At 36.9% G+C, this 17,328-nt stretch overlaps 1 protein-coding gene across 1 annotated transcript; it reads left to right on the forward strand.

The window, feature by feature from the left end:
• The first annotated feature begins 397 nt into the window (after positions 1 to 397).
• LOC128206500 (uncharacterized) lies at positions 398 to 5,671 on the forward strand. Its single transcript, XM_052909011.1, has 4 exons — positions 398 to 476; positions 2,053 to 2,169; positions 3,521 to 3,652; positions 4,585 to 5,671. Exons 1-4 carry the CDS (start codon positions 456 to 458, stop codon positions 4,897 to 4,899), a joined length of 585 nt encoding a protein of 194 aa, XP_052764971.1. The 5' UTR covers positions 398 to 455; the 3' UTR covers positions 4,900 to 5,671.
• The last annotated feature ends 11,657 nt before the right edge of the window (positions 5,672 to 17,328 follow it).

A 17,328-nucleotide genomic window follows, 5' to 3' on the forward strand; every position in this document is an offset into this window, starting at 1 on the left:
ATAAATCACGGTATTTCTACCTTATGAGACTAAAGTAGACCACAGTAAATAGTTTAGGATTCACCAATCCTTTAATTTTTTTGCGCTTTCTGCTGTTAAAAAATGTTTACAATCTTGTTATCTGAAATTAATATTTTCCATAAATACATTATTTAGTAAGTAGTTTTATTAGTCAAAATGTATGTTTGTTATACATGTGTATGTATTGACTTTGAATAAGAGTGTCACTTAAAAGTGTTCAGTTTCAACCTCTTCACCACTTCTTTAGTCGTACATATAAACAAATAAATGATCCGAAGCCGAGAACGGGCCTTTAAACGATGTATTGTAATATTTCGCAATCGACATTTTATTAGGCTTGTAAAAGCAAGTACTTCGGCGGTATGGTTGCTCATATCAATATCTAATTTCGGATAGTAAAAACTTCCTCGTCTTAAGTTTAACCTCTGATAAGCATGTCGGTTTACTTCAATAAGGTAGGGAATGTCAATATTTGAGTGAGTTTAAAATCAAACATGGCGGATGATATTCATAGGTTAGTCATTTAGACGCCTTATGATATGCGCTTTATAAAACTATCTCACTTAAAGCTATGGCAATTATATTCATGATCCAGCTACGTTGTATCCTTTAAAAATAGAGAATATGATAACAGAAAGAGTCTAAGTCAGCAATTTAATTTAAAACATTATCATGGTATGATGAGTGAGTGAGTGAGTGAGTGAGTGAGTGAGTGAGTGAGTGAGTGAGTGAGTGAGTGAGTGAGTGAGTGAGTGAGTGAGTGAGTGAGTGAGTGAGTGAGTGAGTGAGTGAGTGAGTGAGTGAGTGAGTGAGTGAGTGAGTGAGTGAGTGAGTGAGTGAGTGAGTGAGTGTGTGAGTGAGTGAGTGAGTGAGTGAGTGAGTGAGTGAGTGAGTGAGTGAGTGAGTGAGTGAGTGAGTGAGTTGGTGCGTAAGTAAGTAAATTTGTAACGAAGTAAGTTAGTTGTTGTTAACTAACTGCTGCTCCGCCTTGTATCTCTCGGAGGTCGTTTGTTAAAGGTGGTGAAAGTTGAATAGGGTTCTACAACCATGTTCTATCATTCATTGAAGAGATATACTCCCAGTAAAGTCATTAAATGGTGGATGACAACCAGCGCCCTGTCCCTTAGGTCGCGGTTGGGCATATTTAAAAAAAAAAAATATGCCTCGATCATTAAAAACAGAACATAACAATTTTGCTTTCTCTGATAACGTTAATACGAGATCACGCATAAAACTATGTACGGTAATGCTTAATAATATTGACTTTACATTAGGGGATAAAAAAATGAGTGGCTAATCGATTGAAAAAAAAATTAACATCTCATTCATTACAAAGTTTTAAGTGTAACGATACCCAGGGTAAGAATAAATTCAGCGGTTACTGACTACATACGGTCAAGGAGAACAACAATCTGTACCAGGATGTACGTTAGTATGGTATGTGAAGTTTGGGGATTCAAATGTAACCACCGGAACAACTTCAAATTCTCGTAAATATAGATCTACCGGAATTCAATTTAATTCCTGAATGTTTACACTATCGCTACATGTTGTTATTCGTTATAGTCTTCCTCTGTCACGCGTTAAAAAGATATATGTAAATCTAATACTTTAAAAAAAGGCTTGATTGTATTAATGGAACATCGTTTATAAAAATACACCGTTCGCTTTCATTTTAGAAGCATAATACCAAGTTCCCACCAACGGGTCGAAAACACATTCTATTTTGAGGCGATCAGTACGGGCCGAAGACACATTATTTTTTATGGCTATCAGTACGGATCAAAGACACATTCTTTTTAGGCTATCAGTACGGATCGAAATAACATTCTATTTTGGAGGCGATCAGTTCGGATCGAAGACACATTCTATTTTTAAGGCGATCAGTACGAATCGAAGACACATTCTATGAAGTGTATTTGCTTGTTCCAGTTACCAATAATGATAACAGTTGTTGCTGTATTACTTAATTTCAATTTTTACATGGGGATTGCATACGATCTTTCAAGGCATTGCTGATGATTATTGCAGGTGATCTGTGTTTTGGGTGAAACTCTGGAACCGCTAGACGATGATGGCATCATCCCAGCCTACGGCTTCGGGGACAAGGGCACACCTGACCGGAAGTTGTTCCCCCTTAAACCAGAGGTAATAGGTGTGCATGCATTGCAAATCAACATACTTTTGCGGTAGACTAGCAATACGTGAATTGAAATTTTAAGAATAAAAAAACAGTACTGCACAAAATGTCATTTGTCATTCGTGATTGGTTGATTAAGTGGCCTTTTTATATTTTTTTGAAAAAGGGTCAATTAAATTAAGACATTTGAACATTATTCTTATATATGCTCTGTCGGTTTGACTAGAATACCAAATAAATAGCTTTCCGATCTTAACCTATATATATATACAGTCGAACCCAGTTGGTTCGAACTGGCTTGGCTCGATTACCTCATTGACTCGAACTAGCTTGGTACGATTGCCTCGTTTGCTCGAACTGGCTTGGATCGATTGCCTCATTGGCTCGAACTGGCTTGGTTCGATTGCCTCATTGGCTCGAACTGGCTTCGCTCGATTGCTGCATTGGCTCAATCTGGCTTACTCAATTTTTCCTCATTGGCTCTAACTGGCTTGGCTCGATTGCCTCGTTGCCTAGAACAGACTTGGCTCGATTGCTTCATTGGCTCGAACTGACTTGGCTCAATTGCCTTGTTGGCTCGAAGTGGCTTGGCTCGATTGCCTCATTGGCTCGAACTGGCTTGGCTCGAATGCTGCGTTGGCTCGAACTGGATGTTTAGGACCTATTTTTTTATACTGAAGGTAAGTATTTCCGTTTGGCTCGAAATCCTCCGAGGCTCGAGTTATTTCACCAGTCCCCAGGCCCCTATTTCTCGAAACTTCTTAAGCTTGACAGGCTTGAGTAGCTTATTTCAATTAGCTAAAATACATACTTAAATTGTATCTTGATAAATGAAAAATAGTTTAATGTGTTTTCGTAATGATAATTCCTATGTAAAAGTATGAGTATAAAAATTCCCAAAGAAGTGAATATGACGCAATTTATTGTAAACCAAAAATAGTGAGTTTAGCTTAATCCTGCTATAAGAGACATAAGAAGTTTCAAGAAATCGGGACCGGGTTTGACTGTATAGGTATTGTATAACCTCTACTTATGTAAACATACCATTCCCCGTGTCAATGTTTCAACGAGGTTCGACTGTATAGGTATTGTATAACCTCTACTAATGTAAACATAACATTCCCCGTGTCTATGTTTCAACGAGGTTCGACTGTATAGGTATTGTATAACCTCTACTTATGTAAACATACCATTCCCCGTGTCAATGTTTCAACGAGGTTCGACTGTATAGGTATTGTATAACCTCTACTTATGTAAACATACCATTCCCCGTGTCTATGTTTCAACGAGGTTCGACTGTTTAGGTATTGTATAACCTCTACTAATGTAAACATAACACTCCCCGTGTCTATGTTGCAGAACGACTGTGATGGATTTATGGAGGTGATGGACGTGTACAATCACGTGACTCCGGGTCTGAAGCTGGGGGGACCTACAAACCTTGCGCCTCTCATTGACGAGGCAGTACACATCGTAAAGAACACCAAAAAGGTAGAAGGTTTCCAAAGCGAACGGTTATATTATATTATATATCAACCATTCGGAACTCCTCGGTCATTTTCCATCGATAACAACCTCGGATGTATGCTGGTTCATCAGTACGAGGGATGTCCGGAAAGTTTTGAGACTATGTCTATATCTCACAGTTTTTAATATAAATCAACAAACAATAATAGCTGTGTACATAGACTATTTACAAGTTTCCCTTTGAAAAATAGAGTTATATAATCAAATACTAAGGAGGGAAATGGTTGTCAATACAACCCATGCAGCGCTTCACGGAGCACTTTGAAATTGACGTTTTCTGAAAATTATTCACAATTCACCACTCCGTCTGAATAATAAACGTCAAAACATCACGTTAAAACATATGACGACACTTCGACAGTATGACGTCATCTAACTTTAAACAAGTGTAACGGTCAACAGAAGAAGAAGTAGTTCGTAAATTTTAGAATAATAGTATTGCATTATTGTCGTGTTTTAACATGTATGTTGTATATTTGAGTTTAAAATGATTGCCAATGAAGTCAATTATTGCATTAATAATTAAGATTCCCAAAAGTAAATTCATTGCGTTTCACTGCTTAATTAGAATAACTACGCGATCTACTTGTAGCGTAGTTAAAATGTAATTTCTGTCATTGTAAACCGTCCATATACATCCGAGGTTATTTTCGATGGGAAATCGCCGAGGAGTTCCGAGTTTATTATACCTTGATTAAGATTGAAGAAGCAGTTATGGCGTTAGTTCTTTCTATTACAACTCAATGTTTGTTTATCGCATGTCAAGACAAGCTTGTTGGTATTTAAACATAATTGCACAATAAAAAAGTAAAGGTGATACTTGATCTGATAGGAGTCGAACTCACAACCCATATACAACTTAACCACTCTTATCGTTTAAACTTTTCCATGTTTAGTACCACATCCTTGTGATAGCAACGACAGGGCAGCTAGCATGCCAAGCGGAAACAGTCGCCTCCATCGTCACTGCATCCAACTTCCCCCTTTCCATCGTTGTCGTAGGAGTCGGGGACGGTCCATGGGACGCCATGAACGACTTTGATGACCTACTTCCGGAGAGGATATTTGATAACTTTCAGTTTGTGAACTTCCACAAAGTAAAGCAATGCGCTCGGAACCCACAGGCGTCTGTGGCGCTCGCCGCCCTTATGGAAATTCCCGATCAATACATGTATATAAAGGACTTGAAACTCGTGGAGAAACTCACTTGAATTATGCTTTATTTTAGAAAAAAGGATTTGAGCTACGCATCGAGCTATGGATTGTTAAAGATGCACTCCTACTCCCAAATCAGATTTATTACAATTCATACAATAAATATACCAAAAAGGGTGAATAAATGTCGAAAACAACGATTCTTATGAAGGATATCGAGTTTAATTTGAAAGAAAGGTGCACAAAAGAAGGTATTTCTACCTTATGAGACGATAGTAGATCACAGTAAATCTTTAAGCATTCACCAATAATTTAATATTTTTGCGTTTTCAGCTTTTAAATACATGGTCATAATCTTGTTATCAGTTATTAATATGTTCAAAAAAAGTGTTATTTAGTAAGCATGTAAAGATTTATCACTCAAAATTAATGTTTGTTATATATGTGTACGTATTGATTTTGAAAAAGAGTGTCACTTTAAAAGAACAAACAACCCTCCATATCGATAAAAATGATGCGCGATTTCATTTTCACTTACGTGCATTTCTTTTCTTGTTTTCAATATATGTAAATGTTTATTACTTAATGTCAACATTGTTATCTCGCGTTTTATCATACTGGGGTGCGCAAAGTGTAGAAAGTGATCGTAACCTTGAATGATGATGATGAATCATTTTGAGTCGTAAACAAGTCGTAATCAAGCCTTAGTTTCATATTACAGTATAGGGTACTTTTGAATTTTGTCAAATTTCATTTTATGTTTAAAGCAATGTATTATATTGATGATATACATGTTCAGGTATGTGTAAAATATAATTTTGGCTAGTTGGAATGAGTTATTATGACTTAAATGAGCCTTTATCATCAAGCCACTGTGTCTAAATTCTGTATATAATGTATATAATGTCAAAAAGGAGGTCCGTTCTGGTTACTCGATATTTTTGTTTACGATTTTATTGATCCATATCCTTTTTAATATACTAAATTGTATGTCTAACTATGGCTTAAGACCGGCTCTAGTTACACCATCGTGTGATTTCAAAAGTCACATTTTATAAATTTATCGTCGAGTATGTGATATCATATACAAGTATAAATCGTTTATACTGATAAAGGCTGTCATGAATTCTAATCGGTTGGTTAACGAAGCGTATGTTGTATTTACTGATGGTCTAGTCGGTTTGTTATGTAGGTGTATATAATATATACTTTATATGGCAGTAAACATCGAATATACTGATCACATACTCAATATATACGATAGTCGCTTCCATAACAATCCGACTAGACAACATGACCACATCATCAGTATATAATTATGATATACGCTTCCATAAAAAGCCGACTACACTGCATTACCACATCATCAGTATTTACGATATACGCTTCCATAACAAGCCGACTAGACTACATGACAACACCATCAGTATATACGATATACGCTTCCATAACAAGCCGACTAGACTACATGACCACAGCATCAGTATATACGATATACGTTTCCATAACAAGCCGACTAGACTTCATGACCACATCATCAGTATGTACTGTAAACGCTTCCATAACAAGCTGACAACACTACATGACCTCATCATCAGTATATACGATAAACGCTTTCATAACAAGCTGAATGAACTACATGACCACATCATCAGTATATACGGTATACGCTTCCATAACTAGCCGACAAGACTACATGGCCACATCATCAGTATACACAGTATACGCTTCCATAACTAGCCGACAAGACTATATGACCACATCATCAGTATATACGGTATATGCTTCCATAACAAGCCGACAAGACTACATGACCACATCATCAGTATATACTGTATAAGCTTACATAACTAGCCGACAAGACTACATGACCACATCATCAGTATATACGGTAAATGCTTCCATATCTAGCCGACAAGACTACATGACCACATCATCAGTATGTACGACGAACGCTATCATATCAAGCCTACTAGACTTCCTGGCCACATCATCAGTTTATTCGATATACGCTTCCATATCAAGCCGTCTAGTCTACATGACCACATCATCAGTATATACGGTATACGATTCCATAACAAGCCGACAAGACTTCATGACAGCATCATCAGTATATACGATATACGCTTCCATATCAAGCCGTCTAGTCTACATGACCACATCATCAGTATATACGATATACGCTTCCATAACAAGCCGACAAGACTACATGGCCACATCATCAGTATATACGATATACGCTTTCATAACAAGCCGACTTCACTTCATGATCACACCATCAGTGTATACGCATCTGTAACAAGCCAACTAGTCTACATTACCACGTCATCAGAATAAACTTCATACGCTTTCATAACAACCGACAACAAAACATGACCACATCATCAGTATATACGGTATACGCTTTCATAAAAAGCCAGTTAGACTACATGACCATATCATCAGTATATACGATATACGCTTTCATAACAAGCCGACAACACTACATCACCACATCATCAGTATATACAGTATACGCTTCAATAAATAGCCGACAAGACTACATGACCATATCATCAGTATATACGGTATACGCTTCCATAACAAGCCGATTAGACTACATGACCAGATAATCAGTGTATACGGTATACGCTTCCAAAACAAGCCGACAAGTCTACATGACCACGCAATCAGTATATACAATATACGTTCCCATAAAAAGCCTATTAGAGTAAATTAACCATATAATCAGTATATACGGTATACGCTTCCATAACAAGCCAACTAGTCTACATGACCCCATCATCAGTATATACGATATACGCTTCCGTAACAAGCCAACTAGTCTACATGACCACATCATCAGTATATACGGTATACGCTTTTATAACAAGCCGACTAGACTACATGACCACATCATCAGTATATACGATATACGCTTCCATAACAAGCCGACTAGACAACATGATCACATCATCAGTATATACGATATACGCTTCCATAAAAAGCCGACTAGACTTCACGACAACATCATCAAAATGAACGGTATACGCTTCCATAACAAGCCGACTAGAAGACATCAACACACCATCAGTATATACGATATACGCTTCCATAACAAGCCGACTAGACTGCATGAACACATCATCAGTATATACGATAAACGCTTCCATAACAAGCCAACTAGACTACATGACCACACCATCAGTATATACGATATACGCTTCCATAACAAGCCGACTAGACGACATGACCACACCATCAGTATATACGATATACGCTTCCATAACAAGCTGACTAGACTACATGACCACACCATCAGTACATACGATATACGCTTCCATAACAAGCCGACTAGACGACATAATCACTTAATCAGTATATACGGTAAACGCTTCCATAACAAGCCGACAAGACTGCATGAACACATCATCAGTTTATACAATAAACGCTTCCATAACAAGCCGACCAGTCTACATGATCACTTAATCAGTATATACGGTATACGCTTCCATAACAAGCCGACTAGACTGCATGAACACATCATCAGTATCTACGATAAACGCTTCCATAACAAGCCGACTAGTCTACATGATCACTTAATCAGTATATACGGTATACGCTTCCATAACAAGCCGACTAGACTACATGAACACATCATCAGTTTATACGATAAACGCTTCCATTACAAGCCGACTAGTCTACATGATCACTTTTTCAGTATATACGGTATACGCTTCCATAACAAGCCGACTAGACTACATGAACACATCATCAGTATATACGGTATACGCTTCCATAACAAGCCGACTAGACAACATGAACACATCATCAGTATATACGATAAACGCTTCCATAACAAGCCGACTAGACAACATGACCACATCATCAGTATATACGATAAACGCTTCCATAACAAGGCGACTAGACTATATGACCACATCAGTATATACGATAAACGCTTTCATAACAAGCCGACTAGACTACATGACCACACCATCAGTATATACCATAAACGCTTTCATAACAAGCCGACTAGACTACATGACCACATCATCAGTATATACGATATACGCTTCCATAACAAACCGAGTAGACTACATGACCACATCATCAGTATATACGATATACGCTTCCATAACAAACCGAGTAGACTACATGACCACATCATCAGTATATACGATATACGCTTCCATAACAAACCAAGTAGACTACATGATCACATCATCAGTATATACGGTATACGCTTCCATAACAAGCCGACTAGACTACATGATCACATCATCAGTATATACGATATACGCTTCCATAACAAGCCGACTAGACTACATGACCACATCATCAGTATATACCATGAACGCTTCCATAACAAGCCGACTAGACTACATGACCACATCATCAGTATATACCATGAACGTTTCCATAACAAGCCGACTAGACTACATGACCACATCATCAGTATATACGGTATACGCTTGCATAACAAGCCGACTAGGCTACATGACCACATCATCAGTATATACGGTATACCCTTCCATAACAAGCCGACTAGACTACATGAACACATCATCAGTATATACGGTATACGCTTCCATAACAAGCCGACTAGACTACACGAACACATCATCAGTATATACGGTATACGCTTCCACAACAAGCCGACTAGTCTACACGAACACATCATCAGTATATACGATAAACGCTTTCATAACAAGCCGACTAGACTACATGACCACACCATCAGTATATACCATAAACGCTTCCATAACAAGCCGACTAGACTACACGACCACATCATCAGTATATACGATATACGCTTTCATAACAAACCGAGTAGACTACATGAACACATCATCAGTAAATACGATATACGCTTCCATAACAAACCAAGTAGACTACATGATCTCATCCTCAGTATATACGATATACGCTTCCATAATAAACCGAGTAGACTACATGACCACATCATCAGTATATACGGTATACGCTTCCATAACAAGCTGACAACACTACATGACCTCATCTTCAGTATATACGATAAACGCTTTCATAACAAGCTGAATGAACTACATGACCACATCATCAGTATATACGGTATACGCTTCCATAACAAGCCGACTAAACTACATGATCACATCATCAGTATATACCATAAACGCTTCCATAACAAGCCGACTAAACTACATGACCACATCATCAGTATATACGATAAACGCTTCCATAACAAGCCGACAAGACTACATGACCACATCATCAGTATATACGATATACGCTTCCATAACAAGCCGACTAGACTACATGACCACATCATCAGTATATACGATATACGCTTCCATAACAAGCCGATTAGACTACATGACCACATCATCAGTATATACGATATACGCTTCCATAACAAGCCGACTAGACTACATGACCACATCATCAGTATATACGGTATACGCTTCCATAACAAACCGACTAAACAACATGATCACATCATCAGTATATACCATAAACGCTTCCATAACAAGCCGACTAAACTACATGACCACATCATCAGTATATACGATAAACGCTTCCATAACAAGCCGACTAGACTACATGACCACATCATCAGTATATACCATGAACGCCTTCATAACAAGCCGACTAGACTACATGACCACATCATCAGCATATACCATAAACGCTTTCATAACAAGCCGACTAGACTACATGAACACATCATCAGTATATACGGTATACGCTTCCATAACAAGCCGACTAGACTATATGAACACATCATCAGTATATACGGTATACGCTTCCATAACAAGCCGACTAGACTACATGAACACATCATCAGTATATACGGTATACGCTTCCATAACAAGCCGACTAGACTACACGAACACATCATCAGTATATACGGTATACGCTTCCATAACAAGCCGACTAGTCTACATGAACACATCATCAGTATATACGATAAACGCTTCCATAACAAGCCGACTAGACTGCATGAACACAACATCAGTATATACGGTATACGCTTCCATAACAAGCCGACTAGTCTACATGATCACATCATCAGTATATACGGTATACGCTTCCATAACAAGCCGACTAGACTACATGATCACATCATCAGTATATACGGTATACGCTTCCATAACAAGCCGACTAGACTACATGAACACATCATCAGTATATACGATAAACGCTTCCATAACAAGCCGACTAGTCTACATGATCACTTAATCAGTATATACGGTAAACGCTTCCATAACAAGCCGACTAGACGACATGATCACCTAATAAGTATATACGATATACGCTTTCATAACAAACCGAGTAGACTACATGACCACATCATCAGTATATACGATATACGCTTCCATACTAAGCCGAATACACTACATGGCCACATCATCAGTACTAGGCTTCCTGACCAAATCACCAGTTTATATGATAAACGCTTTCATAACAAACCGACAGCTCTACATAACAACATTCACTGTATGTACGACATACGCTTCCGTACTTCACTGTTACAGGTCACGTTTTTTTCTTTTATCTTATCAGGTATGTAATACCGATCTTGTCTTTACCGTGTTAAACTTAAAACACAGTTTAAAGTTAATTTTTCGCTAAATATTCCGCTCTGGTTAATTCTGTAACTTAAGAAATTATAAAAAAACTCAATTGTCAATAGTATTTTGAATATAAACAATGCTACAAATGTTGAACGGTTGATTTAAAGTGTATCTGATATTGGACAAAAACCTATCTTTCGTGATAGGAAAGGATTTGTTTCTTCCTTTTTGATAAAGGAATTGTTCAACTCGGTGAGATTTAAATTTTGTCAACTTTAATATATGGCAGGCGAGGTCGGAGGTAGGAAATCTAGAAGGTAAGATTTTAAACGTTATAGATTATGTTTCAATGATAATGCGTTTAAAGCTTTAAGGGTTAATTTAGAATTAACTTCCATCATTTACCTGACTTTAAAACTCACTCCATTTCAAGTTATGCCGAGTTTTACGGGTCGTTTTATAAAAGTCACTCCATTATTATGCTGAGTTTTACGGGTTGTTTTTAAACTCACTTCATAATTATGGACTATATTGACCTATGTGTATACAAGGTTAAACTCACATTCGAATGGTACTGTACTCAGTATGTATAACATTATTGTGAAATGTTCTGTACATATCGATGGATTTATGCGAAAAGGTTCTAAGTGACATTAAATAAAGAAAAATGTAGAACCTTTTCGCTTTCGCCCCTCGATGTGGAGTTTATTGATGAAACTAAAATTCGCGTATCAACTACAGGTATAAAATATGTAGCTTTTCAAATTTGCAAAATACAGTATACAGCAAATATTTCAATACACTCAACGATATCTTAAAATATCATTTAAGGCTTTTTTTGATAAATGCACACTTTTCAATCAACGCTAAGTTCATTGTTTATACATGGCCTATGGTCTTGTATCACTTAAAAGGCAAGTCGTGAATTTGTTTAAGATTTCGTCTTGTTTAAGGTAGCTTTGCTATGCTTAACCGCAGCTGACTGAAACTGTCGCCTTAAAGCTGCACTCTCACAGAATGATAGTTTTGACAATTTTTAGTTTTTGTCACAGAATCAGCTGATTTTTTAACCAATACTGACATTAGAACATATCACAATTATTTGGAAAACTCCCGAAAAACTCATTTTTCATAAAGCGACAGTACCTTGATTATGTATCGTCCAATTAGAATAACGCAATCGCATTTTACTAGTACAAAAAATACGGTCATCTATTAATATTTTTAATATTTTTATGGAATGAAAATGAATACAAACCGGTTACTTTGAATGATGTGTCATTTGTTAAACTCGGTTGACAGGACGCATTGACATTTTAACTGTATTGTTATAACACCTGAATCATTTCACAGGATGTGTAAGCTTATTTATACACGGACTCGGGCTTTGCCCATTCGGCGAGTGTTCATTTAAGATTGTTAGTCATGTTAGGTTTTTGGAGCATAGTGCACAGACAGAATGTAACCCTGGTTAGACCTACCCTGGTTCTGTTAGGTTTTTGGAGCATAGTGCACAGACAGAATGTAACCCTGGTTAGACCTACCCTGGTTCTTTAATGTGCACCAGTGTATAGCACTGTCACACGGGACCCCCATTTAACGTCCCTCCCGGAAGATGATTAGTATTTTTGTTTAGTGATGCGACTGGGAATCGAACCTGCGACCCCTGAAATGATAGTCAAGTGTGTTACCACTAGGCCAAGGACCCGCCACATTATTTCACAGTTGACAATCTTTATAGTTTATAGTTCATAATTATATATAATCACACAAAAATGAATACATATGGCAAAATTAAAAAAACAACATGTTTGTTATACATATACATCAAGTGATTTGCTTAATTTTATTAGAATTCAACGTCTAATACGTATACGTCAATACTATTGGTAATAGCAAAACATTAACATTACATAAGGTTTGGACAAAAGAAATATCTCGCAGTGAACAATGCAACACTATTAACATCGTAAGTTTTTGTAATATTAGAGAAAAAAATAACAGTTTTGAATAGACTTTGTAAAAAGATTGAGCGTGAATTTATGCTGCAATTTGCAAAATGCAAAAGCCATGCTAAAATCAATTAAAAAATGACGAATGTTTAGCTCGACTATTTGAAGAATAAGGAGAGCTATCAAAGTCAATCGAGCGTCGGCGTCGGCGTCACCACTTATGTTCAAGTTTTCGTACCACCTAAAATATTATCAAAGTCCATTTACATATGGCTTTGAAACTTTGCACACTTGTTCACCATCATGCCCCAAACATGTACACAGAAGGGGGTAACTCTATCAAGCATTTTGACAAAATTATGCCTCTTTTTCTACTTAGAATTTACGATAAAGTTTGCGTACCAGCTCAAATATTTTCCAAGTCCATTGACATCTGGCTTTGAAACTTTGCACGATTGTTTACCATCATGCACCCAACCTGTACCGAGAAGGAGGTCACTCTATCAAGCATTTGACAAAATTATGCCCCTTTTTCGACATAAAATTTACGTTAGTTTGCGTACCGCCTCAAATATTTTTCAACGTCCATTGACATCTGGCTTTGAAACTTCGCACGCTTGTTCACCATCATGCTGCCAACCTGTACACAGGAGGAGGTTACTGTATCAAGCATTTTGACAGAAATATTCCCTTTCTCGAATTAGAATTTACGTTAAAGTATGCGTATCTCCTTAAATATTTTCATAGTCCATTGTCATCTGGCTTTGAAACTTCGCATGCTTGTTCACCATCATGCCCCCAACCTTTACACAGTAGGATGTCACTGTATCAAGCATTTTTACAGAATTATGCCCCTTTTTCGAATTAGAATTTACGTTAAAGTTTGCGTACCTCCTCAAATAATTTCCAATTCCATTGACATCTGGCTTTGAAACTTCGCACGCTTGTTCATCATCATGCCCCCAACCTGTACACAGGAGGAGGTCACTGTATCAAGCATTTTGACAGAATTATGCCCCTTTATCTACTTAGAATATTCGTTAAAGTTTGCTTACCACCTCAAATATTTTCAAATTCAATTGTCATCTGGCTTTGAAACGTTGCACACTTGTTCGCCATCATGCCCTGAACCTATACACAGGAGGAGGTAACTCTATCAAGCCTTTTGACATAATTATGCCTTTTTTTCTACTTATAATTTACGTTAAAGTCCATTGACATATTATGCCTTTCAAGCCATGCATTTTTCAATCATTACACTGAAAAGCGGCGGAATAGTCGAGCGCGCTATCTCTGAGACAGCTCTTGTTTTTGTAGATACAGGTTTGCGTGTCAATAATAAGAGCATGGCTTTTAGCACTTTTTGTGCCGAAATAATTATAAGATATAACTTTTGTAGCCTTCTTCTCTGTGCGAATATGCTAACAGGTATGTGTAAAGCTTATAACTCAAGCTCTTTATCAATGTTACACAAATTAATCATTGCTCTGCCATGGTATAGTGAAAATTGGGACTAAATATTTACACATCTTTTAAAGATCTATAACATAGCGGGCAATACTTGCAGCCACATGTTTTACGCCTTTAAAACACGTATTCCGTTGTTGTGGCAAAGAGGGCAAAAGGAGTAAAATGTATCTTGTGTTGTTTGTTTCTTTTTAGATATTTTAACGAGTATAAGTCAAAACAATGTAGAAGAATATAGTTTCATATAGGATTAACTATGTGTTGGGTTAAGGAATGAATTGCGGGGTTGATATCATTATCGGGGTATGAACGCAATTGGGCTGGTCAAAGTGTGTGGAGTCAAAAAGACTCCACGCGTACTTTGACCGGCCAATTTGCGTTCATATCCACGATAATGACAGCAATCCCGTGTTACACCAATTATTAATTATTTTATTCAAGAATTGTTAAAAAAATACTTTATTTCATTGAAGAAAACATTTTAGTAATGTTTTCTTACCTATTATGTTAATAGAACGACCCGACTGTAACCGGAAACGTTCTATCAAATGACGTCACAATAACGCGAAAAAGATCAACCACTTATAAATAACTTTAAACAGTAAAATTAAAACACTTAAAGCATGGATACATTTAACATATCATCGTTTAACACTTTCTAAAATGTTTAGTTATATTTTATGGCACCTGCTGACACAATACAAACAATAACAAGATAAAAAAAATCCATGTATATTGTTATGGAATGAATTGCGATCCGAACATATCCAAAGATGTTGCGTTCATCGAATGATAACCGCAATTGCCGAAAAGCAGTTCATTTAAGGAATGGAAGTTTAGGTGTAAATATTTAACTGTAAACGAGAATCAATATCTAATCGTCTAGAACTTCTATAGTCTGCTCAAGCTTGATGTTTCTTAATCGTTCCGTAGCTTTTTGCAATTCACTCACATATTTGAAGGTGTTTTTTTTTAAATGACAACAGGTCAAAAAAGGGCCCCGTGACCAATATAAAAACGTTATTTGCTATAATTGGGGCGCTAGGTTCGATCATGTGAACGTTGTTGTGCCCATGAACCGCCTTGGTGCATATGCATTGCTTGTTATAACACTTATTTTTTTTAATCGATTACTGGGCTTTATTTATATACTGTATATTAATTCGGTATGCATTAAATATCACAAATACTCACAAGAATGGGATACCATACACGTGTTTTATTTCAAGCAAACCAAACACTGATATTTTTAATAACTTGAGGAGGAAATAATGATCGACATAACTGAGTTCAGTTAACAGTTTTTACCCAGTTGAAATTTAGCTTGACCCGCTATCCCCCCCCCCCCCGAACGTCCCAGAGCCTTCGAATGGTGCTCGGAATAAGAGGGCAGAACTTTACACACGACAGCTGCCTTCAGTGTGTCAACTCAGCTCAACTCAATATTCTTTTATTATATCACAGTTTAGATTTAAGTAAAAGCATGTGTATGCACAATATATTGGTCACGTCATGGAACCAAAGGGTCTATTTGAAATAAGCTTGGATTTCGCGCCTGGATCTGCTTGTACCCATTTTTATACGACTATCCCCTTAGCAGAGCTATTAAAAAAAGTGTCTTCTTACGGTTGTAAGCGGACCGTGCACGAGAATTTCGAGTAATCCCACTAGCCGATACATTGTATTTAGAAACGCCATGATAATTAGCTAATGTTTATCTTTTGGAAAAAATATTTCTTTTTAATTATCTATTTATAAATCTCTATTTATTTATTTATTAATGCATGTATATGCTCACGTCGTATAAGTCAGATACAATTACTTGTTTTTAGCTCGACTATTCGAAGAATAAGCGAGAGCTATACTACTCATCCTGGCATCAGTGTCGGCGTCACACCTTGGTTAAGGTTTTGCATGTAACCACATTAAAGTTATTATCGCAGTAAATACATCATTTATTGCATTGAAACTTTAGATATGTATTCCCAACTATGTAACCTACTAAATTTATGAAGTTAACACTTTATAAATATCATGCAAATTATTGGCCTTTATTATTTGACTTAGAAATTCTGGTTAAGATTTTGCATGTAAGAACACATTGATGTATTGCATTGATACTTTATACAATGGTACTCAACTATCCACTCTACTTAAACAACCAAATAAGATACCTCTAGTTCGCATGAAATTCAAATAATGGCCCTTTTTATTCGACATTGAAATGCTGGTTAAGGTTTTGCATGACACCACATTAAGTCAATACCTCAGTGAATACATCATGTATTACACGGAAACTTTAAACACAGGCGTCCGACCTTTTAACCTTATTAATGAATCAAGTAAGAAAACTCTGCCTCGCATATTATATAATGTTTGCCCCATTATTATGTGACTTCAAATTCTGGTTAAAGGACTAGTTTAAGGAATGTTTGGCATGACAGTCTACTGCTGTGCATCTCCTGCTATTTGCGGTGGTGTCACAGTGGGTGACAATTTCCTGTTTAGGGTCCATTTCTAAAATAAAACC

Source organism: Mya arenaria, chromosome 10 (assembly GCF_026914265.1).
Source record: "Mya arenaria isolate MELC-2E11 chromosome 10, ASM2691426v1".
Lineage (NCBI taxonomy): Eukaryota > Metazoa > Mollusca > Bivalvia > Myida > Myidae > Mya > Mya arenaria.